Source organism: Stenella coeruleoalba (assembly GCF_951394435.1).
Source record: "Stenella coeruleoalba genome assembly, chromosome: 17".
Lineage (NCBI taxonomy): Eukaryota > Metazoa > Chordata > Mammalia > Artiodactyla > Delphinidae > Stenella > Stenella coeruleoalba.
This window is the reverse complement of record NC_137163.1, coordinates 45,557,968-45,583,113: the sequence shown is the minus strand read 5'-3', so window position 1 is coordinate 45,583,113 and position 25,146 is coordinate 45,557,968. Positions and strand designations below refer to the sequence as shown.

General features: G+C 35.9%; 1 protein-coding gene across 4 annotated transcripts; it reads left to right on the top strand.

Moving 5' to 3' along the window:
* Positions 1 to 2,106: 2,106 nt before the first annotated feature.
* Positions 2,107 to 24,879, top strand: OSGIN2 (oxidative stress induced growth inhibitor family member 2). 4 transcript variants are annotated; one of them, XM_079902470.1, is made up of 7 exons: positions 2,107 to 2,394; positions 5,716 to 6,131; positions 9,968 to 10,122; positions 15,518 to 15,654; positions 16,213 to 16,404; positions 18,953 to 19,044; positions 21,467 to 24,879. In XM_079902470.1, the coding sequence occupies exons 2-7, from the start codon at positions 6,028 to 6,030 to the stop codon at positions 22,500 to 22,502; spliced, it is 1,716 nt and encodes a 571-aa protein (XP_079758596.1). In that variant the 5' UTR covers positions 2,107 to 2,394; positions 5,716 to 6,027; the 3' UTR covers positions 22,503 to 24,879. The 4 variants fall into 4 exon arrangements, with proteins under 4 accessions (XP_079758596.1, XP_079758598.1, XP_079758597.1 ...); XM_079902472.1 differs by having other exon boundaries at positions 5,716 to 6,923; XM_079902471.1 differs by lacking the exon at positions 5,716 to 6,131.
* Positions 24,880 to 25,146: the final 267 nt, after the last annotated feature.

The following is a 25,146-nucleotide window of genomic DNA, read 5'->3' as shown; positions in this document are numbered from 1 at the left end:
CCATACACATACTTCCTGATTTTAGAAAATGTGAAAATATTTTACAATATTATTGATAATAATGAAAAGTATTTATTTTCATATTTATTTAATATTTTATATTTATTTTAATATTTATTAACATGAACCAGGTACTGTGGTAAGTGCTTTATAAGTATTTTTTAATTTAATTCTTATAACCAATGAACTATTATTATCTCATTTTACAGATGAGGAATCAAAGCCCAGAGATGCTAAGTAACTTGTCCAAGATCACACTGCTAGCACAGTGAAGACTCCAATAGACAGTCCTTTTAACTACTATAGTATAATTTAATGTATAAAATACTGGTATATTATACACCAGTAAGGAGGGTTGTTTAGGAATGGTTGATAGTGTGAGATAAGCTCCACCCTGAATGTGCTACTGCATGTGCTGAAAGGAGGAATGAGAGTCTATTATGCAAACGGGGGAGTTTGGATTACATACTAATTTACACTCTCACCAGCAGTATCTGAGTCTGTTGCTCCATGACCTCATCAAACCTGGATTTTATATTTAAATAGCACCTCACCCTACAATTTCAAAAAACAGAAACAAAAATTCTGATGTGCCCCATTTGCTATAAGAAAAATCCTCTATGTAGTTATTGTGACCTGGTTTAATCATTAGCCCTTATCAAGGGTAAACCATGATAGCAAGTTCCCGAGGTTTAAATACACGTCTGCTTAAGGCTAAAATTTGATATGCTCACTTTATTAATTCATCTGAAAATACCACAAGAAACTCAATGTGAAAACAAAGCCATAAAGAAAAGAAAAAGTTATACAAAGTACTCATAAAACTTACAGTTTTAAATATTTCAGTTCTCTGGATTGGCATAGCTATTATGAATTTAGTTCCTTTAAAAGGATAATGTTATGAATATCAACAGAAAATTATGCTTCACTTTCTGAAACATTAAAGTAAAATAAACATTAGAGTAACATGAATATAAGTGTATATGTATGAATGAATATATTATTTTAGATTGTATAATCCTGGAGTCAGGCTGAGTCCTAAAACTTCATTTCAAGCTCCACAGACTCTAAAATACCTGCTAAGTCCAAGTTTGTTCAATGACAACATTCAGCAAAAATTGAGAACTTAAAAAATTATTTAAAACCAGAAACTTACGTATCCCAGATTTTAACTGCAAAAATAATTAGCGCTCTTTGGAAAGAGGGATAGAAAGACATCTCTATATAACAGTATATGCAATTAATCACTTCTCCCAGTTTTTTTCCCCCCCTTCATTTCTTGAAAATACCGAATGGGAACACTCATTACTCGGTACTTTCTAATTTTTCTTGCATTATAACCACCTGGAGGGACTTAAAAAAATACACGTCCCTGCCCTTTCCCCCTCCATGAAAGGTACTCAGTGAATCTGGGGCGGGGCTGAGCACCTGTATTTTTAACCAGCGATGCCACTTCAGGAAGGGGGGCCTCAGTCGGAAAGCCAGACTTCTCCCATCAGAACCCTTGGGGTGGGGCCCGGGCACCCATGGTTTGATGAGTTCTCTCAGGCGATTGTGAGGCAGGGTCAAGAACGAAAAGCGCGCGCAAGCTCCGGGCGTCTGCGCCCAGGCCAGCGCGAGGTAAGGCGCTAAAGTGGTTTTCGTCGAGCGGGAATCTCGGTCTTGCCGGGCGTCCTCAGTGAGAGGCCCGCGTGGACCGACTCTGGAGACACTGGGGTGCTCGGGTCGCAGAGGCCGCGCATCACGCAGGGATTTCCCCCTATCCGTCCCGCTACCGAGGTTAGTAGCTCTTCCTTTTCCCCTTGTCATCCGGCACTCAGGACGCACATCCTCCCAGCCTTGCCAACCTCCCACGCCGCAGGGCGCAGGCCGAGGCCCGGGCCCCAGTAGCCACCGCCAGCCGTCTGGTGGGCGGACTGCCTCGGCCCCCCGCCCTCTCAGCCAACACTTCTTCAGGCCGGGCCCCTCGCTCTGGCCGCGGCTCCACCAATCCCGGGCCTCGCCCGCCGCCACCGCCTCCGCACCTGCGAGGAGGAGCCCGCCCGCCTCCGCCGCAGCCGTCGCAGCGTCCCCGCCCCGTTCCGCCCCCTTCGCGGCGCCCAGAGATCATAGGCCGCCGGCGTCCGGCTGCCAGTAGTCGAGGAGCGGAAGCCGCTTTCCTGAAGCGGGCTTGGGTGCTCCAGAGCCCGGCCGGCTGCTGAACCGCAGCTTCCGGCAGCCGCTGCAACGGCTAGGCGCGGGGCGCGGGCGCCCCGAGGACCCCGTAACCGGGCGGGCGTCCTGAACGGGCAACCCCGCCGAGGGAGGTGGCCGTGGCGGTCGCGCTCGGGCGCCCCGTGCGCCGCGCTCCATGCCCGTGTGGTGCTGCCGCTGCTCCCTGGCCGGTCATTTCAGGTGACTTCTCCACCGTGGAAGAAAAGGGGGCAGGCGGAGGTTAGAGTGCTGCGGGGCCCTGCGGCAGGGCAGGGGCCGAAATGGGTAGAGGCCGCGCGGGTTAGAGAGTCGGGGACGGGTCGGGGGTGGAAGGCAAGCGCCTGAATTGCAGAGGCCTCCCGCCTCGGCTGCTGCTTCCTCCTGGTTCCTTTCTAGTCGAGGTTCCCCGCCTTGGCTCCTGGCTCTGGGGGACTCTCCTCTGTTGTCCCCTTTTCCTCTCCCTGGACCGTACTAGTCACGGGACTGCGGGACCGGCTAGGCCCGGATCTAGTCGGTTACGGCGAACTGAGACTTAAAAGTAGTGCAAAGTTTTAGTGAAGGGTTGTGAGGTTCTCCCAGCCCCACACACACCTTAAACATTTTTTTTTTCTTAAAAAAAAAAATCTAATAACGTAAGTTACTGGGTTGAAGGGAGGCAGGGAGCTATGTTTAAAATGTGATGTTCTAGCTACAAATATGTTTCTGACTTTTAAGATGTCAGTCATTGTAAGTCATATATATTGTAGAAATTTGAAAAATGTCGCGATTCTAGACTAACATTATGAGGAACGTTTTTAGGGGTGATACGGATAATACATTTTAAAATAAAAGTTTATTTACTAGATCTAGCACAGTTGGCCAACATTTCATTCAGTTATGGAGAGAAAGACCGAAAGCAATTTGAAACTAGTTTTAACCTTGTGGTGAAGAAAAGATAAGCTTAGCGAAGACTTTAGTGAAGTGCCTTGCCTTATATATACACGAATGTGCTAGAATAATGATATGCAAAACTTCTTTTGTAAAATATGAAATTCTGATCAGAGTTCTTAAATTGGGCTGCATATATAGACTTTAGGTGGCCAGTGAACTTGGATGTAAAGAAAGGTACCAGGAATTTTCACTCAACTTTAACCAAAATCTGTTTTCTTCAACTGTGAATATAAGCAGTAAATCACAGTAGTATTTGTGACTTTGTCATCAATAGAAATCACAAATATTTTCATACCACATTAATTGTTGCAGATACCTAGAAATACTGTTTATTTATTTCTTCAAGATTACAGTAATTATTTTACATCACTGAACTTGTTATTTAATACAATAGAGGAATACATAAAAACATATTCCAAGTTTACTTTTTAGTTTCCTTGTAAATCCTGTTATGTGTTTAATAATACTATTCAAAGAAGAGGTCCAGAGGCTTCACCAAATTGCAAAAGGTGTGTAAGGCACAGAAAAGACTCAGAATTCCTGTTGAACTAGAGCAGCAATCCAGGCTTGCCTACCTTCTCAGTGAGTTTTGTAGGAGTCTCTAAATTCTGGATATTAAAAATTATTTTATGTAATAAACTGCTGGATATTAAATTCTAGGCAGATTTGTGTGGTGCTACTTGACAGTGATTTGAGAGTATCAGATCCACTTTGGAGAACTTTAGAAAACAAGTTCGCCTAGTGAAAACTTGTTAAACTGAAGCCCCTGAGAAAATAATATGCTTTTTAGAAAGTACTGTCCAAAAGCCTTTTGACACCTTTTGGTACAGTTGAATTCTAAGGACACAGCTTGGGATTCATACGTGTTCAACTAACCCTAGGTAGTAAATATCATGTGCTTACGTCCTTGTACAGAAATGTGGAGGAGGAGGTGAAAACAATGTATTTGCTATATTTTGATCTTGAGGGATAAGGGAAAACAAGCCTGCTAGCCAAAGAATAAAAATTGTGATTGATAAACCATATTTCCATTGTATAAACAGCTCTATCTTATCTAAAATTTAAAAAAGAAAACGTTTATTTAATAATTAAAACATTTCCTTAGAAGAAGGTTTATAATTTACTAGCACAATTTTTTTTTTTTGAGTAATCTCATTAGGAGCACATTTTAAAACCAATAGTGACAGTGTCTACATTTTGGATCTTGCCTTATATCTGAAAGAATAAATATTGTGAGAGAACTGTCTCCTAACTTTCCAAGGAAGAAAACTTCCATACTTCCTGTTCTAGAAGATAAAGAGTGTGACTGACTTCCTTTGTGACTTTAGAACCTTCTTTTCTTATGGTAATATCAATTTGGTAAAAATCTAAGCTCATGCTTCCAAAGACTAAACTCAGGTAGTAAAGCATTTCATTTTGAAGGATCATTTAGAAAAGTATTGCTGGTGTGAGAAAAGTGTTTTGTTATTCAAATATTATGTCTGTGCCATCCTTTTAAATTTGTTTTGAGTCTTTGGACCATAATGTTTCAAAAACACAACATGGAAGGCATCTAAAATCATCTGAAATTTCAAATAGTCTTCTAATTTGATGCCTAAGAATAAGGTAACTATTTCTGCATATGTGTAAAGTGCTGTTCTTTACTATTCCTAAAATTTAATTATATTTTCCAATTTACTGCCTCAAAGGAAAAGTAGATTTTTTTAAAGTAGATTTTTTTATTACTCAAGTACTTGTTTTAAATAGAACAAACATTCAGCAAATTGGATATCTGCAGTGGAAATTTTCACTGTTCATAGACCTGTGAACACAGTATGCATATAGTATGCATATACTGTAAAATATGTACAGCAATACTAAATTTATAGTTTAGACTCTGAATTTTTTAGAAAGAATACTTACTAATAGGTCTTTGTTTCATTGTTGCTTTATGTAAATTCAGTGAACCTTATTTTCATTTCTTCTCTTGGTTCAGTTTTTCATGCCTGTGTTAAACCAGTATTTATCAAGTACCATGCAAGTTTATTACAAATAGTTTATACCAATATTATGGATTATATACACAAAGATTATACCTATGACCAGTTAGTAGAAAATCAGAACAAATTACATATACTCTGTAGAATTAAGATAAGCTAAAACTTTGGCTGTATATACTCTACTTGAGTCTTGGGAGAGACTAGTGTCAAATTGCTTGAGGCCCACACACACACAAAAAACCTACTAGATCTAGTAAATGAATTCAGTGATATTGCAGAATACAAGATCAACATACAAAAATCAGTTGTATTTCTGTACACTTACAATGAACAATCTGACAGTGAAATTGATAAAACAATTCAGTTTATACTAGCATCAAAGAGAATGAAATATTTAGGAATAAATTTAACAGAAGAAATGTGAAAGTTGTACATTGAAAACTAGAAAACATTGAAAAGAATGAAAGGAGGCCTAAATAAATGGTAAGGAATCCCATGTTCATGGATTGAAAAGCTTAGTATTCTTAAGATGGCAATAATGGCAATATTCCTTGAATTTATCTACAAATTCAGTGTAATCCTATCAAAATCCTAGCTGCCTTTTTTTTTTCAGAAATTGATGAGCAGATCCTAAAAGTCACATGGAATTTCAAGGAACCCAGAATAGCCAAGACAATCTTGAAAAAAGAACAAAGTTGGAGGATTCACACTTCCTAATTTTACAACTTACTACAAAGAAACTGTAATCAAGACAGTGTTACGTTGGCATAAAGATAAACATAGATCAATGGAATAGAATTGAGAGTCCAGAAATAATTCCCTTCATTTGTTGTCAGTTGATTTCTGTGGGATCCCAAGACAAAAGGGAAATATCAGTCTTTTCAACAAATGATGCCAGGACAGATGAATATTCACAAGCAGAAGAATGAAGTTGGACTGCTACCTCATACTATATATAAAAGTTAACTCAAAATGGATGAAAGACCTAAATTTAAGAACTAGAACTATAAAACTCATAGAAGAAAACAGGTTTGTAATCTTAGATTAGGCAGTGCTTTCTTAGATATGACACCAAAAGTACAGCAACAAAAGAAAAAAATAAATTGGACTTGATCGAAAATTAAAACTTTTGTGATTTAAAAGACAATATAAAGAAAGTGAAAAGACAACCCACAAAATGGGAGAAAATATTTACAAATCATATATCCAAAAAGGGACTTGTATCCAGGACATATAAAGAATTTTTTTAACTCAACAATAAAAAAGACAGCCCAGTTGGAAGGTGGGCAAATAATTTGAATTATTCTCCAAAGAAGATACACAGATGGCCAATAAGCACATGAAAAGATGCTTAACATTATTAGTCATTAGGGAAATGCTAATCAAAACTGCAATGAGATGCTACTTTACACCTACTAGAGTGGCTAAACTAAAAAACACAAAAAATAACATGCTGGTGAGGATGTGGAGACATTGGGACCCTCATATCACTGGTGGGAATGTAAGATGATGCACACTTGGGAAAATAGTTTGCTAATTCCTCAAGATGTTAAACATAGCGTTTACGGCCCAGCCATTGCATGCACTCCTAAGAGAAATGAAAACATTTATCCACACAAAAATTTATATGAATGTTCATAGCATATTTGTAATAGCCAAAAAGTGGAAACCATCCAAATGTTCATCAGCTCATGAGTGGGTAATATACAATGGAATATTATTCAGGCATAAAAAGGAATGAAGTACCAATATATCCTACCACCTGGGTGAACCTTGAAAACATGTTAAGTGGAAGAAGCCAGACACAAAAGGCTACATAATGTATGAGGAGTTCCATTTATTTGAAATTTCCAGAGTAGGCGTCAGTAAGACAGTAGATTAGTGGCCGCCAATGGCTGCAGGGAGGGAAGAATGAAGAATGAGTGCTAAGGGGTGCAGCATATACTTTTGGGGTGATAAAATTTCTCTGAAGTTATTGGTAGTGATTGAAAAACCTTGTGACTACTTAGAACCCTGAATTGTACACTTTAAAAGGGTGAATTTTGGACTTCCCTGGCAGTCCAGTGGTTAAGTCTCCGTGCTTCCACTCCAGGGGGCGTGAGTGCAATCCCTGTCAGGGAACTAAGATCCCACATGCCAAGTGGTGCCGCCAAAAAAAAATAAATAGAAGGGTGAATTTTATATGTGAATTATATCTCATTAAAGGTCTTTTTTTTTAAAGCATTACCAAGTTCCTTCTATTTATTTACCTTGGTTTAAGGCCTGATCAGATGATCTGTTGTTTTTCTGATGTTTTTGAGCTCTTGAAAACTTTGTCTTTCTTGATAGAAGCCTAACAGAGGAGGCATTTTATTTCTAATTGTCTTAACCTCTTTTTTCTTAAGTATAAACCAATTACTTGAGAAGACTAGTCCAGTGTAATGAAAGATCCTTGTAAAATGTATAGTCGGGGTTGGTGGTGGTGGGATGAATTGGGAGATTGGGATTGACATATATGATTGGGAAATTGGGGTTGACTAATATGTATAACATAGATAAATAATAAGAACTTGCTGTACAAAAATAAATAAAATTCAAAACAAAATGTATAGTCAGTTTATAGAATTGATAGCTATATTAAAATTCTGAGGCCTGCAAGAAAAAAAAAAGGTTTCTTGAGACATCTTGACTTAGAATATTAAATGCTTCTTAATAAGTTATTAAAAAAATGAATTCTACTGTACCTTTAAGTAAAAGTGATTCGGAGTTTAAGCCAACACTTCTAGCCATGATTTTTTTGTTCTTAAGGAATTTAAATATTAAATATTTGTTTCACAGTGTTTATTTTTAGACTTAAGAAACTGACCAAGGCATTTTAGATCATTGAGTTTTGCTTATAAAATCAAATATGGTAGTAACTGCTAAAGTACCTTCATTCAGTCATTCAGAGGATTATCAGTTTGCTCTCAGAGTGTACAGGATATCAGATAATATTCAAGTATCTAGTTTAATATTTATATAGTCTCAAGTTGACTCTAACCCCCAGCATATCTGCCCTTTTATTAATGTGAAACATTTGTTAGGGTTTGAAGAAGGAGACATCTTTTTAATTATCAGAATCTTAGAGTGATGATCATTTTTATTAATTAAATTCCAGGTTATATATATGGAAGCAACAGTGTTTGAGATAGGGATGTCAGGAGGAGACTGGCCATGATGTCTGCATCTCATGAAAAAGAACTGTGGCCTTTACAACCACCATAATATTAATGAGGCCTGGATACCTAAAAGGACTAATCAGAAGCATCCAAAGGAAGCTGGGGAACCTGTCCTGGGCACACACTTTGGAGAAATATCAGGGACAGGCTCAAGTATAATATATCCTTGTTGAGTTCAGTTGTCAAGAAGCAGAAGGCAAGACAGCCAGTACATCTGGATCTGATCAGTGGTGGGAGTTGGAATGCTCTGAAAGGGATGGATTGAGCATAAGACTTCTTTCAGGGGCAGGCTTGCAATGTGAGGAGGGGCTTTCCTAAGTAGCCATATCCAAAGGGTATCAGTTCTGGCCAAAAGGGGCCATGTATTGTTAGGGGAGCCCAATTACTGGGGGTGGGAAATCTATCAGTGTATCCTGGGGAACTCTGCCCTATCCTGGGGTAGTTCGGGAACTTGGAAGGTTATAGGGAAGCAGAAATTTTGGTCTCTGCCTAATTCTTTCCATGTGTCATCCTCGCCCAAGGATCAGTGAGTCCTGTGAAATAACTGATCCATTCCCATGTTTATCATTTTAGGAATAGTAATAAGCACACTCACCCACTGGTCAGTACTGTTTAATATTTTCAGACATTGGCCTGTTTCTGACTATATGAAAATGAAAAATAATTCAGGAATTCTGTTCTGAAGTTATCTCTAGTATAATGCAAAACTAACTGTGTTCAAAGGATACTCCATTTATTACATGAGCTTGTCAGAACGCCAAAACTAGTTTCTAGGGAGGCAGTTGGGAAAGAAGGTAGACTGGAAATTAATGTTAAGATCTTTGCATTTTTCAGTATCTCTTTGAGAATAAGATGTATAAACCTTATTTTTTTACCAAAATGCACCATTTGTAATATATAAGTTCAGTAACTTTTCCTTAAAGTATTATGTGACTGTTTTTTCCCAAATATACTACCTCTATTGCACTCATCTTTTTACTAATGAGAAAAAAGTGAATGAGAAACTTTCCAGTCCTAGGAGATCTCAGAATTATAAAAATCCCTAATACAATGTTATGTCTTTGGTCATTAAAAATAGCTTCTTATTTAAGACTTGCCTTCAAGGCATTAAAGAGACATGAGCAGCTACATTCAGCCCTCCATATCCACATGTTCTGCCTCCATGGATCCAACCAACTGCAGATGGAAAATATTTGGGAAAGAAAAAATTCCAGAAAGTTCCAAAAAGCTAAACTTGAATTGGCTGCATGCAGGCAACTACATACATAGCATTTACATTGTATTAGGTGGTATAAGTAATCTAGAGATGGTTTAAACTATGTGGGAGGATGTAGGTAGGTTATATGCAAATAGTATGCCATTTTATATAAGGGACTTGAGGATCCATGGATTTTGGTATTTGGGGAGTGAGGGTGGGGTTCTGGAACCAACCCCCCTTGGATACCGAGGGACCACTGTATTTAGGATTTCTAGCAAAGTGGTGTACATTGACGTGGCTAAGGTACTAATTTGAAAGCATTAATCAAAAGGATTTCCTTTTCTCCTTTTATGGAACTATTGAATATTTTATGGCCTAAATAAAATCTGAATAAAAGACAGATTTTTATAAAGGCTATATTGACTGTATATCTGTTGTTTTGTTTTTGTTCCATATTTTCCTTTTAAAAGAAACTATAGTGACCCTGAAACTGAAGGAGAGATTTTTAATTCCTTAGTGCAATATTTTGGTGATAATTTGGGGCGAAAAGTTAAAGCTATGCCATTAGTTGAAGAAACTTCTTTACTTGAAGATTCATCAGTGACTTTGCCTGTGGTAGTAATAGGTAAGTTTTATTGCATTTTATCTCTTAAAATTACAGTTCTGATCCTTACTACTTTTATAAATGCACAGTTGCATAGCATAAGTTCTTAGGATTGTATTGAAAAGTATTCTTAGGTTGCTTAATATTTTTAAATAACCAATAACCAAATCCTTGGAGAGAGGAATTGGTTGATCTGATATTAGATTCTGTGTTAGAATAGAACATTTTTTCATTGAAGGGTTGATATTACTCTATTATTTTAAAATATCAGTAGTCTATCAGTTGTGTTACTTATATGACAGTGTCATGATAATGATGATAACCAATGTTATTAGAGCCCTGTATAGAGCATTCTGTGTACATTATTGGATTATGCCTTAAAACGCTATAGCCCTCTGAGGTTGTAGGGTATGGACAGACAGGGAAACTCAGTAGTTGAGTAACCTGTGCAAGTTAGTAGTCAGTGCTCAGTTAGTAAAGAACATTATAGTACTCTACAGTTAGGTTTATAATATTTTAACCATATGTTACTATTGTATATCTATTGTACCACCTCAATAGATAGGTATATAAGATTAAAAATTAAGTTATTAATAAAACCTAATTCAAAATTATAAAATTTTATGATTTTGTTTTATTGCATGTATTTAATTACCTGTCATATGTATCTTTAATATTCAAACTCATGAAGTTTGACAAGTACTATAGTGTGAAACCAAGCCAAAGGAAGGAATTATGGGACATAATGTACCTTGATGGCATACAACTTCCTTAGTTTCTTTGACTTGTTTCAAGTTAATGGAGAGGAAAGTCCTGTGCTCTGTCTGGCATATTGACATCTCTCCATAGGAGATTCAGTAAAGGAAGGAAGGAAGGAAAGCAAGATAGTTCTACACTAGATTCCCCTCTAGGGGAGCTGACAGTGTTTGCAGTATTTCTCATCCAAGATATCTTGGAAACTAAATCTCACGTTCATTTCCCACTTATATCCAACCCTGGTTTTCCATCCTGGATGTCTTGCCATAGGCAAAGGAACCTATGTCTTCGTGTTCTAGTTGGGCTATGGCAGGGTCAGAAAAGGAAAAACTACTTTCATCTGCACCTTACTTCCCCCAAAACAATCTGTTCCTATTTTGCCTCAGCTAGCCAAAGCGTAGCTTAACCTCATGTATATAGGGCTATTATTGCTGGCAGTAGCACTGCCAGCTGATCATAATAAAGGGCTAATTTCCTTAATGTATGTAATTGGTTTTCTGTTGCTGTCATAACACATTACCGCAAACCTGGTGGCTTTAACAACATAAATGTATTTAACTGTTCTATAGAACAGAAGTCCAACAGTGGTCTCACTGGGCTAAAATCAAGGTATCAGCAGGGCTGCATTCCTTTTGGAGGCTCTAGGGTAGATAGAATGTTTCCTTGCTTTCCCAGTTTCTAGAGGCTAGTATTCCTTGGCTCCTGGACCCCTTCTGCATCTTCAAAGCCAGCAGTGTTGTTTCTCTTTTAACCTTTCATAGTTATGGTTCCTCCTTACCACAGGTGGGAAAGGGTCTCTGTTTTTAAGGACTTGTGTGATTAGATTGGGCCCACCTGGATAATCCAGGCTACTCTCTCTAGCTCACGGTCCTTAATTTAATCACATCTACAAAGTCGTTTTTCTCTGTAAGGTAACACGCTCAGGTTCTTGGGGTTAGGAATGGGAAATCTTTGGGAGTTGGGGCACATTCTGCCTGTGTATATATTTCTCTATGAACTGTTTATTTGTATTCTTTTTGTATTGTCTTTTGAGTGTTATTTCTTTTTGATTCTTTGAGATATTAACTCCCACTATTTTTCGTATAGTCAGTATTTATTTTAATAGGCTTTATTTAGAGCAGTTTAAGTCTATAGGAAAATGAAACAAATTACAGAGAATATTTCTGTAAATACTCTCCCAACCCCCTTTTATACCTTTTATTAACATCTTTATTATATATTCCTTTTCTTCTCCTTCCCAACCCCCTTTTATACCTTTTATTAACATCTTGCTTTGGTGTGGTACATTTGTCACAATTGATGAACCACTGTTTTTATACATTATTATTAACTAAAATCTATAGTGCACATTAGGGTTCACTCTTTGGGTTGTACAGTTCTATGGGTTTTGCTGGGTGTATAATGTCATGTATTATAACATCATATAAAATAGTTTCACTGCCCTAAAAACCTCCTGTGTTCCACCCATTAATCCTTTCCTTCAACTATCAAACCTTGGTAACAACTGATCTTTTACTATCTCTATAGTTTTGCCTTTTCCAGAATGTCATATATATGGAATCACTGTATGTAGCCTTTTCAGACTGGCTTATTTGACTTAGCAATATGCATTTAAGATCCTTCTCTCTGTCTTTTCATGGCTTGATACTCATTTCTTTTTATCACTGGATACTATTGCATTGTATGGATGTTTCAGTTTATCCATTCGCTTATTGAAGCACATCTTGGTTGCTTACAGTGTTTGACATTTATGAGTAAAGTGCTGCAAACATTTATGTGCAGATTTTTGCATGGCCATTAAGTTTTCAACCCACCTAGGAGTGTGATTGCTGGGTCATATGGTAAGACTATGTTTAGCTTTTTAAGAAACTGTCAAATTGTCTTCCAAAGTGACTGTATCATTTTGCATTCCCAGCAACTATGAATGAGAGTTCCTGTTGTTCCACATCCTTGGAAACATTTGATACTGTCTGTGTTTTGGGGTTTAGCCATTCTGATAGGTGTGTAGTATCTTGTTTTAATTTGCAGTTCTGTAATGATATACAATGTTGAGTAATTTCTCATATGCTTATATTCCATCTCTATACCTTGAGGTACAGAGCTTTTCCCTACTTTTTAATTGTGTTGGTGGTTTTCTTATGGTTGAGATTTAAGAGTTCTTTGTATATGTTAGAAACAAGTACTTTATCAAATACATGTTTTGCAGATATTTGCTCCTAGTCTGTGACTTGCCTTTTCATTCTCTTAACAGTTACTTGGCAGAGCATAAGTTTTAAGAAGTCCTGCATATCAGTTTTTTTCTTTCATAGATCTTGCTTTTGGTGTTATATCTAAAAACTCATTACCAAACCCAACGTCACCTAGATTTTCTCATAGTTATTTTCTAGATGTTTTATAATTTTATGTTTTATATTTAGGTCTATAATCTGTTTTAATTCATTTTTGTAAAGATATAAAGTTAGTATCTAGATTCACATTTTTTACATGTGGATGTCCATTTGTTCTAGTACCATTTGTTGAAAAGATTATCCTTTCTCCATTGCATTGCCTTCGCTCTTTTGTCAAAAATAAGTTGACTGTATTTGTGAGGATCTATCTCTTGGCTGTCTATTCTGTTCCATTCATTTATATATTCTTTCATTTCCACACTGTCTTATTGACTGTAGTTTTACAGTAAGATGAAGTTGGATGGTATTAGCCCTAACTTTGTTCTTCAATATTATATTGGCAGTTCTGGGTCTTTTGCCCTTCCATTTAACTTTAGAATCAGTTTGCCAATATCCACAAAGTAACTTGCTGGGATTTTTATTTTGATTGCATCAAATCTGTAGATCAAGTTGGGAAGAACTGACATCTTAACAATATTGAATCATTCTATCCATGAACATGGAATAGCTTTCCATCAATTAGATATTCTTTGATCTCTTTCATCAGAGTTTTGTGGTTTTTCTCATTTAGATCTTATGTGAATTTTGTTAGACTTATACCCAAGTATTTCTTGCAAATATAAGTGGGGTTGTGTATTTAATTTCACATTCTACTTGTTCATTACTGGTCTGTAGGAAAGCAATTGACTTGTATATATTAACCTTTTTCATGCAACATAATTGCTTGTTACTTCCAGGAGGTTTTTTTTGGTAAATTCTTTGGGACTTTTGACATAGATAATCATGGCATTTACAAACAAAGACAGTTTTGTTTCTTCTTTCCCAATCTGTATACCTTTAATTTCCTTTTCTAGTCTTAGTGCATTAGCTGGGATTTCCATTAAGGTGTGTGATGAGTAGGAAAGGTGAGAAGAGACATCCTTTTCTTGATCTTATAGGGAAAACCCCCCTAATTTCTCACCATTAATTATGATGTTAGCTGTAGGATTTTTGTAGATACTCTTTGTCGAGTTAAGGAATTTCCCCTCTGTTGTTTGTTGAGAGTTTTTACATGAATAAGTGTTGGGTTTTCTCAAATGTTGTTTTCTATTTCTGTTGGTATCATGATTTTTCTTTAGTTTTGTCTCTTTCTTTTTGATTCAAGGAAATTAGCTCTTTACCTCAGATCTTAACTCCCAGTATTTGCCATTTAAAAAAAATTTTATGAAGTCAAATGGTTTATTTTCCTTTCTGTCTTTTGAGTTTTGTGTTGTACTTAAAGGCTACTTGCTACAGCATTATAAGTAGAAATATTAACCTCTTTCCTAATATTATGATGTTACTTTTCATGTTTATATCTTTGAGCTTATTTGGGGCAAAATATTAGACAAGGAACAGGATATTTTTCTGATGGCTTACAGTTGTCCCAGATAGATTAAATTTTTGGTAGATGGATATAATAGAGAAGTGGCAACCCAGACTAAAAGAACTACAGAAATCAAAGTAGTTGTTGGAGTTCAACAACAACAAAAAATCCAGTTTGGTTTTGGGTAAAGGATATAGAAATACAGGAGGGAAATTATTAAGAGGTGGGACTTGAAAGATGGTTGAGACCAGAACATGGAGAACACTGGATAGAAGAAACAAGCAATGAAGGGCTTTGGGTAGAGTGGGTAACATAGCGCGGGTAACATAATGAGAACTCTGTTATGAGAACTCATTTGAATGTAGAATGTGAAATGATTTGAAGTAGGTGAATCTTGAAGAGGAACAAGAAGAGATTTTTGTCTTCTGAGTGAGAATATATGAGTGAGAATAACAAAGGCAACTGAATGGATATAGGTGACAAAATACGTTTAAACCAGAACCTGATTAACTTAGGATTTTCCTGGTAAGTATCATACCAGCAAAGGAATGAGGTTTAAAGGAGAGGGCACCAAAATGGAAGAACTCATGAATTTGCTTTTGAACACATTGTGATTAAGTTATTAGTGGTTCAGTGAGGTGAAGAAGTGGCATATGGAAATTTGGGATATATTTTTGGGGTAAGAGGTCAGCCTAGATATCTAATTTTGAGGGTTAGTAGCATAGAGAGTTGAAGCTTTGAGTAGGTGAGACTCCCAAAAGAAAATAGGAGAGAAGACAAAAATCTTCTCTTGTGAATACTTGGCTTTGAGAGTTTAGAGAAAGAAGAATTGGTGAAGGAGAAAAACCATCTGTGAAATAGAAAAGCCAAAGAACATGAGTATTAAGATGCAAGATACACCCCTCTCCACCTTTTTTTTTTTTAATAGGAAATGGACCCTCAGGAATCTGCCTTTCTTATATGCTGTCAGGCTACAGACCATATTTATCATCAGAAGCAATACATCCAAACACAATCTTACATAGCAAATTAGAAGAAGCGAGACATCTTTCCATTGTTGATCAGGTATTATTTTTCACATGTTGATGCTTTTAAATTTATTTATACTGAGACAAGGTTAGTTTTCTACTATATAAGCATTGTATTTCTTAGCTGAAAACCTTTTCTTCTAAGTAACACCTAACATTTTAATTTTAGAATTGTAAATATATTCTGCTGAGTTGCTTCCATTTATTTTCCTGAATTAATTAGAGCAGAATTTCACAAATTATTTCCTGATGGAGTTTAATAGGTGCTCTATGCTCTGGTAAGTTTGGGAAATGCTGCTTTTTATTATTAGAGTGTCATGGTAGACATAGTAAGGCATACTAGCATATTAAAGGCATCTTCAAGTTTTATAGTAAAATGATCTGATTAGCTTTTTGAAACCCAACCTTTTCCCGTACTCATTTGACCAGAGAATCTATTAAGATCTCAAGGAATGTCAGTGTTTTGTAGCACACTCTATAGGAAATGCTGGATTACAATAATGGTCTTCACTATTATTATGTTAGCCGGAGTTTTTTTGTTTGTTTTTCCAAATTCTATCTGCCTTTTTTCTTTCTTTAAAAAAAAAAAATTCAGGACTTAGAGTACTTGTCTGAGGGCCTTGAGGGTCGATCATCCAATCCTGTTGCAGTACTTTTCGACGCACTTCTTCATCCAGATGCTGACTTTGGGTATGATTATCCATCCATTTTGCATTGGAAATTGGAACAGCATCATTATATCCCTCACTTAGTTCTTGGTAAAGGTCCACCTGGTGGAGCTTGGCATGTGAGTATATTTTCCTTAGCATTTTAGTGAATGTGAATTATTATACGTCATCTTGATAAGACCATTTTGATTCTTAAACATTATGATATAATATTATATATGATGATTACCACATCTTTATCTGAGAATTTTAATGTGTTTGGATAAATATGAATTAATTACTAGTAGAAATTAAGCCAAATTTGATTAGTGATAATGTCTTAGAATAAGTGTTTCTCTAAGAATTATACAGAAAATATTTCAAGATGTTTTGCATAGTACATTTTTTTTTTTTATAGTACAACATTTTTAATTCATTTATTCATTGTAGAGTTTACAAAATTTCACACAGTATTTCATTCTAATATGTATTATTTCCCTACATTTTCAAGATCTTAAATGAAAAATGTAAAAGAAAAAAGTTTGTATTAGTCTGCTTGGGCTGCTAAAATAAAATACCATAGACTGAGTGTCTTAAACAACAGATTCACACTTTGAAGGCTGGAAAGTCCAAGATCAAGGTGCCAGATGATTCAGTTTATGGTGAGGGCTCTTTTTCTGGCTTGCAGACAGCTGCTTTCTTGCATATCCTTATGTAGCAAAGAGAGTGTGAACTCTCTTCTTGTAAAGCCACTAATCCTGTTATGAGGGCATCAGCCTCATGACCTCATCTAGCCCTAATTACCTTCCAAAGGCCCCATCTCCAAGTGCCATAACGTTGGGGGGTTAGGGTTTCAGCATGTGGATTTGGGGGGTGATACAATTCAGTCCATAGCAGAGGTTAAACCAGAGGACTATCAACATAAAGATTCAGCATATTTCATTAGCGGGCAGCAACTAATAATTATTCTTCACTCCTGTGTCCTTAGCAGTTAGTACAGTGTCTAGTGTGTGGTGAGTGCTCACTTGTACAAATAAATGTTAAATAATTTTTGCTGTGTTATGAAATAAAGACTTCATGGGAATTTTAACTTTAAATATCAAATCTTTAGTATAAACTTCAGTTGGATATTCCTATATTAGTGCAATGTTATATGGCTAAAAGTTGTTTACATTTATCAAACGATTGTTTCAGAGTATTTGGGGACTTTATAGATTATATCACTGACTTTTTCATCTTAATTACCTTTATAGTAATGGATAGCAACTATCAAAATATCTGTGCCTTTTAGCTTACATGTTTATATTTGCTTTGTTAATAAGTAGCATTCTTAATAAAACTGCATTTATTGGAAAAGCCATAATATATTTTTTAAGTTTTTAGAGAACCTTCTATAAATTCCTGAGGTTTTATTGTACATATATATTTTCTGCTTGGAAAAATGTGCAGGCAATATTTGATCTCTGTTACTTCATTTCTCCCACTTACATTCAGGAAAGTTAAAGTATGGATAAGCCTTGATTACTAAAAACATATTTGAATCAGTGCTAAAGCGATATATACCTGAAACTTGGTTCTAATCCTAGTATCAGGCCCAGCCTGCTTCAAAGCAGTGGCAACTTGCTACATTCTCTTCCTGTGGTGATCTTGTACTGTCACAAATAATATGACTTTATAAGCCGTAGCACATAGTAAGTGCTCTGTAAATGTTAGCTAATAATAATAACAAGTCCCATTCCCAATACTGGGCTGTGTAGAAACAGGACAAGAAGTGTTCAGATAAAAGAAGGCATAGCCTAAAAGAGTTGGTTGAAAGAGATCATTGGGAAAGGTGCTTTTGGCCCTTGGGCTTTTCTTGCTTTGTACTGAGCAAAGTAGAAGTAGGGCAAGCTTGAAGGGGCTCACTTCCTTAAAGGCAGCATTAGCCTCAGCAGTGAGTCTGTTTTTAATCAGGCAACCACTAACTTATTTCCCTAGTTTTAGAAAGCGATGCCTGCTATATTGAAACCAGCTTAGACTTCACAATCATAATTGATTGGGGTGGGGGGGAAGCCATTTTGCTGCCCATTTAAAAAAATTTGTTGGGCTTCCCTGGTGACGCAGTGGTTGAGAGTCCGCCTGCCGATGCAGGGGACGCAGGTTTGTGCCCCAGTCCGGGAGGATCCCACATGCCACAGAGCGGCTGAGCCCGTGAGCCATGGCCGCTGATCCTGTGTGTCCAGAGCCTGTGCTCCGCAACGGGAGAGGCCACAGCAGTGAGAGGACCGCGTACCGCAAAAAAAAGAAAAGATTTGTTAATAATATTAAAATGGAAAGACATTTAAAGCGTTAGAAATGAATGAACTTTTCCCCTTTTGTTTAAAATGAAAATACTGATTTGCTCCTCTAACACGATATTCTGCATCTAATTATGTTGATTATAGGCATTGGGTAATATTGTAAATCTGATTTATAAATATATAGTTACATGAAAGAAGGAATATAGATACTACCAAGTGTTGAAAATATTTGAAAGTTAATTGGAATAAATTTCCAGAGGTGATTTACACAACCATTTAGGATTTATTAGAGCTCTGCTTATCCAGACTTAATTATAGTAAATGAGATGGCTTTGGTTAAAAAAAAAGAAAAAAAAACCTTGTTACTGATAAAATGTGTTTTTTGATTGTACATTTTTTATTCAAATAGAATATGGAAGGCTCGATGTTGACAATCAGCTTTGGAAATTGGATGGAGCTACCTGGACTTAAATTTAAAGATTGGGTATCTAGCAAACGAAGGTAAAGATAAAACTATTAAAATTTTGGTGTACAATGGGAGTCTGTCAGCAAATCTCAAACTAGCTGTGATCCTGTCTTAGATGAATAATATTGATGCATCTGTCTTTCAAATAAAACCTCTTTGCAGCAGTGGTTATGAGCTAGTTTCTATTTAGAGATTTTATAAAACTAAGCACACAGAAGTAAGGGCTTGTCTACAGATTGTTAATCATAGTTTTATCCCACTCTCCTGTTAAACCACTCTGTTTTGTTACTTTCTTGTCCACCTACATATCCTTTCCTTATTTACTTATTTTTATCAGTGGATATATATAACTTATTTTTATGAATGGATATATAACTTCATGTATGCATATCTCATGTATACATACCTAAAGTATTTGACTTTTCAGAGTAGAAGAGTATATATAATGAATAATTTTAAAACGCTTAAGATTTATATGATCTGAAGAGAAACCAGAATATATATAATGAATAATTTAGAATGATGGAATAAAATAGAATCCGTGATGTGATTGCCTACTTGGCTGTAGAGGTGAATATTTAATAAGAATACTAAAATATGAGAATAGAAAATATGAAAATCCCCTAACACAACATTGTAAAACAACTATACCTCAATGAAAATTAATTTTAAAACAAAGAAAATATGAAAATCTCAACTTGAAAGAATAAAAGTTTATTTTGTATTTATTTGGGAGAAAGAACCCAAAATTTAAAAAGAAATATGAAAAGCCCTATCATTTTCAAGCCATTTTCATTCCTATAGATAGGAACTACTAATACACAGAATCTACTCTACTTTGCTGCCAGAAACAATAAATTAAAGCAGGAAGTTACTCAACCTTTGTTAGAACAGGGCTGTAATGTTTGAATGCTTGACTTTCTGCTAGATAGAAACCATGTTAATCTACAGTAATTATCCTTAATTTAAGAAGATTTAAGGAAAGTAAATTTAGACCAGAGTAAATTTAAACCTTTCAAATATGACTTTTGGGTTTTTAAAAAGGAATTTTATATGGGTTTGAAATGTTAAGTTGCAAAATCAGGCAAATTGTACAAGTTCTTGATTTTCGTAAGTAAGAAAGTGAAATTGCTCAACATATTTTTCCCTTTATGATGTGGGTAAGAAAGGGAAAGAAAGCTTTATGATTTACATACCAGAGTGTTCATCCTTCTAAATTGAGCATATTGTGTGTTTAAGTAATATGTGAAAATGAATCTTGTGATAAATATTAGCTTTAGTTCCTGCCCTTGCATAGTGTTAAGACTCTTAGACCTCTAGAGATTGGCAGGGTTTAAATCCTGACTCTGTACCTTCTAATGTTATGACCTTGGTCAAATAACTTAAACTAGCTATCAACTTCCTAGTTTGCAAAATGAAGATAATAATAATAGTAACTATTACATAGGGTTTCTGTACAAATTGAGAGTTAATACATTCTAAATCTTAATTATTAGTCATTAAACTTTGAACTTCTTCCAGTTACAAGTTACACTGAATTATGTGAAATGATTTGGTGTTTTTTCTGGGTTTTCTTGGCCCCACTGCATGGCTTATGGGATCTTAGTTCCCCAACCAGGGATCAAACCCCGGCCCTCGGCAGTGAAAGCACGGAGTCCTTACCACTGGACCACCAGGGAATTCCCTGATTTGGTGTTTTTATTTCTACTTACTTCTAATTGGGGCATTGTTTAAGGATACTAATGCCCATTGCTTTAAATTTCAAGTGAAAAATAAAAGATGTATTAACGTGCTTTTTTCATAAAGAGCAGCTTATATTTATAGATCTCTTTATGAGTAGGAAAACACAGAGAGAGAACTGTTATCTACTTAAATATGATTTTGTTCAGCAAAAGACTGATCTGAATTATTTTTGGTCATTAGGAAAACAGAAAGCAACTTATTAAAAATCGTGTCTAGATATTATGTTTGAGAAGTATATGTATTGCAGTCAGACCTGTAATATCTCAATGGTTGTAAACAATTCAGTCAATAGTTAAATAGAATACAGACTGAATAGTATAGCTATAGACTGAATTATTTAGATTACAATTGTGACATAGACTAAAATAGTCTAATTTTCAGATATCCACATTTTAATCCATTTATTTAATAAAAGTTTATTGATAAAGGCAGCTAATCTGAACAGATACTTATACAAGGCATTGGGGAAACAAAGATGCATTAAATACAATCTCTACCCTCATGGGACTTCCTCCATTGATAAACTAATTTATTAACATTTTTAAAGAAAAGGAAAGGCTTTCTTTCTTTGTAAAGTGTTATGGTAAGTGTTAGCTTTAGCTTGGACAGTCCAGAGGAATTAAAAAGATGTAATAGTTTACTAGATGGAGAAGTGCTAATCATGGAAACTAAAAGTATTATCCTCATAGAATATATTTCCTTTTCTTTTTATAGGAACCTAAAAGGGGATCGAGTTATGCCAGAGGAAATAGCTCGCTACTATAAACATTATGTAAAAGTCATGGGTCTTCAGAAGAATTTCAGAGAGAATACTTACATTACCTCTGTATCAAGACTCTACAGAGATCAAGTTGATAATGATGGTCAAGACAGAGATATTTCAACACAGCATTTACAGATAGAGAAGTCAAAATTTACCAAGAGAAACTGGGAAATCAGGGGTTATCAGCGAATAAGAGATGGTTCCCATATTCCCTTCTGTCTCTTTGCTGAAAATGTAGCTCTGGCAACCGGAACATTGGATTCTCCTGGCCGTTTGGAAATTGATGGGGAAGATTTTCCTTTTGTGTTTCATTCAATGCCTGAATTTGGAGCCGCTATAAGCAAAGGACAGTTGTGTGGCAAAGTGGATCCAGTGTTAATTGTAGGTTCTGGGCTTACCGCAGCTGATGCAGTACTGTGTGCTTACAACAATAATGTCCCTGTGATTCATGTATTTCGCAGACGAGTAACTGATCCAAGCTTAATTTTCAAACAGCTTCCCAAAAAGCTTTATCCAGAATACCATAAAGTCTATCATATGATGTGTACTCAGTCATATTCTTTAGACTCAAATCTTTTATCTGATTATACCAGTTTTCCTGAGCACCATGTGCTTTCCTTTAAGTCGGACATGAAATGCATTCTTCAAAATATCTCTGGATTAAAAAAAATATTTAAGCTCTCTGCAGCAGTAGTATTGATAGGTTCTCATCCCAATCTGTCCTTTCTGAAGGAGCAAGGGTGTTACCTGGGCCACAACTCAAGCCAGCCAATCACATGTAAGGGTAATCCTGTGGAAATAGATGCATATACATATGAGTGTGTTAAAGAAGCCAACCTTTTTGCATTGGGTCCTTTGGTTGGAGACAATTTTGTTCGATTTTTAAAGGGAGGGGCACTGGGTGTTACACGCTGTTTAGCTACAAGACAGAAGAAAAAAAAGCAGCATTTATTTGTTGAAAGAGGAGGAGGAGATGGGATAGCTTAGAGCAGGTTTACAAGTAATTTATATGAACACTTTACCATTAAAGATTTTTAATAGTGGTTTTACAGTGTACTGGCTTGAATTTTCTGAACTTGAATTAACTGAGAGAGCCTCAAGCTATAGTAACTATTTTTTAAAGTTACCAGAATTTGGTGTCCTAATTACATTATAATGTATCAAAGGTGTCAATTAATTGTCAGACAAATAGAAACACTGCCAATTTGGTATACTTTAAGTTCTCACTTAACTAAAACATTCTTTTCTTCCAAGACATTTTTTGTGATCATTGTTGCTTATTTATGTTTGATTACAAAATATGACAGCATTGAATCTATAAAACCACAGTCATTAGGCCAGAGGTTTCCCTCACTTTATATATTGGGTCACCTTGCTGCTCAAAGGGTGGTTCAAAGATAGCATCAGCTTCATTTCTGGCTTGTTAGAAAGGTAGACTCTCAGGACCCACAACAGACTTACTGAATCAGAAATTACATCTTAATGAGATCCTCAAGGAATATGTATGCTTATTAAAGCTTGAGACACACCAGTCTAAAAGAAAATGGGATGTAAAAAGGTACAGATAGATGCTGAGGGTGGGTGGAAGTAGAGGGCATATACTACTCAGGTTTTATTTATTTTGAAATTATCAATTGTATAAATCTAATTTATTAACAAATATGAGCTTTTAAAATTTTTATTGTTGAAACCTTGACAGGTAATTCATAGTTTCAGCTTCTAATTTAAACAGTCCAATAATGTTGGCATATACTGAGACATCCAGGAACCTGCTGAGATATTTTTTAGAGATATATTCTCTAGTTAACTAGCATAATACTATTTGCAGTTCAATAAATTTTGAATGGAACAATTTATTCCTTTGTTAACACTGAGTTAAGTTCTGTCACTGAAACTTAAGATATTTGGGCATAAGTACTTATAATATTGCAATACTTTTTGAGTATTACCAGAATTATTAAACATTAAAATTGAAAAAGTTAAAACCTGTCTTTTCTATTCTCAAGGTGATTACTTTGAAATTTGTTCACTGGAGATGACATAGCATTTAATCCTTTGGTTATTTATTGAATTATGTTCTATCTTGATTTATATTTAGGTGTGCTTAATGTCTTGTGTTTTCATGCAGATCCCCAGAAATTTAGTATTAGACAAGAAAAGTGTTACTTGTGAAGTTCTCCATGGCAAATTGAATTTCTGAAGTCTTTTTCTCTCTTTTTTTTTTGGTAAAATTTATTTCACCTGGAATGTGTTTATTCAAAGTCTATTTCTATTTTATTTATTTATTTATTTATTTATGGCTGCATTGGGTCTTCGTTGCTGTGCACGGGCTTTCTCTAATTGCAGTGAGTGGGGGCTACTCTTCATTGCAGTGCGTGGGCTTCTCATTGCTGTGGCTTCTTGTTGCGGAGCACAGGCTCTGGGTGCGCGGGCTTTAGTAGTTGCGGCTCGCGGGCTCTAGAGCGCAGGCTCAGTAGTTGTGGCACACAGGATTAGTTGCTCTGTGGCATGTGGGATCTTCCTGGACCAGGAATCAAACCCATGTCCCCAGTATTGGCAGGTGGATTCTTAACAACTGTGCCACCAGGGAAGTCCCTCTTTTTTTTTTTTTTAGTATTAAAAAATGGACTAAAAGTATTTTTCTGTTCATGTTATTGCAATGTTATGTGCTTACAGAATAACAATTCACCTTAAAATAGAATTGTTTGGAATAGACATCTACAACTAGCTGTTTCAGATGAATTCTTACACTCTTGATAACTGTCATGTATGATTAACTTGGTTTTAGAAATGACTTACCCAGTTTTTATAATGGTAACTTTTTCAGATTAGTTTCACATCTATTGATATGGTATAACATCCTTTCATGCACTTGATTGAGCACTATCTTGTTTGTTCTTTTGAGTTCTGAATGAGTTGGATTGGATGTTTTTCTTAATGTCGATTCTAAATTGAAAATGACATTGTTATAAAGATGGTTTCTAGGGAAGGATAAAAACTGTTGACATCCCCTTGTGTCTCAAAAGTTTTCTTTTACCCGACCAATAGCATTTTTGCAATGAGAGTATTCACATACACGCACAAAAAGACTTCAAGGAAAATAAAACTTCAGAAGGGCCCTAAAGGCCCTGGTGAATAATTTCATTTTTAGCAACCTCACATTTCTCAATTCTCTCTCAGACCTAGCTGTCCTATGTTGCATGTAACATTAAAGCTTATTCTCTGATGTAATATACTCTTGTACTCTTAAGTTGATCAATTTCTGTCCCATAATTCCAAATCTTTCATTATTCATCAGTATCAACTACCTATTCAGGGAGGGAGGAAAGCACTAAATATTTTTACTAGTCATACCATGATGTGGGCATCTCTTTCATCCCTCAAAAGTCTAGCTCTTGAAAGAATGATTAAAAAGCAGAACCTCTTTGGGGTTTTGAAAATAATACAATAAAAATAAGATTTAGTCACGGCTCTGTGTTTTAAGCAGTCTGAGTATGTGAACTTTGTTCAACTTTATCTTTTTTTAAAGTGAAAGAAAGAAAAAAAAAGCCAGGCATGCAGTTGAGACCCCAAACAGGCCAACCCTTGGGAATACAGTTACTATAAATCCACATTACTCTAAAACCAGTCC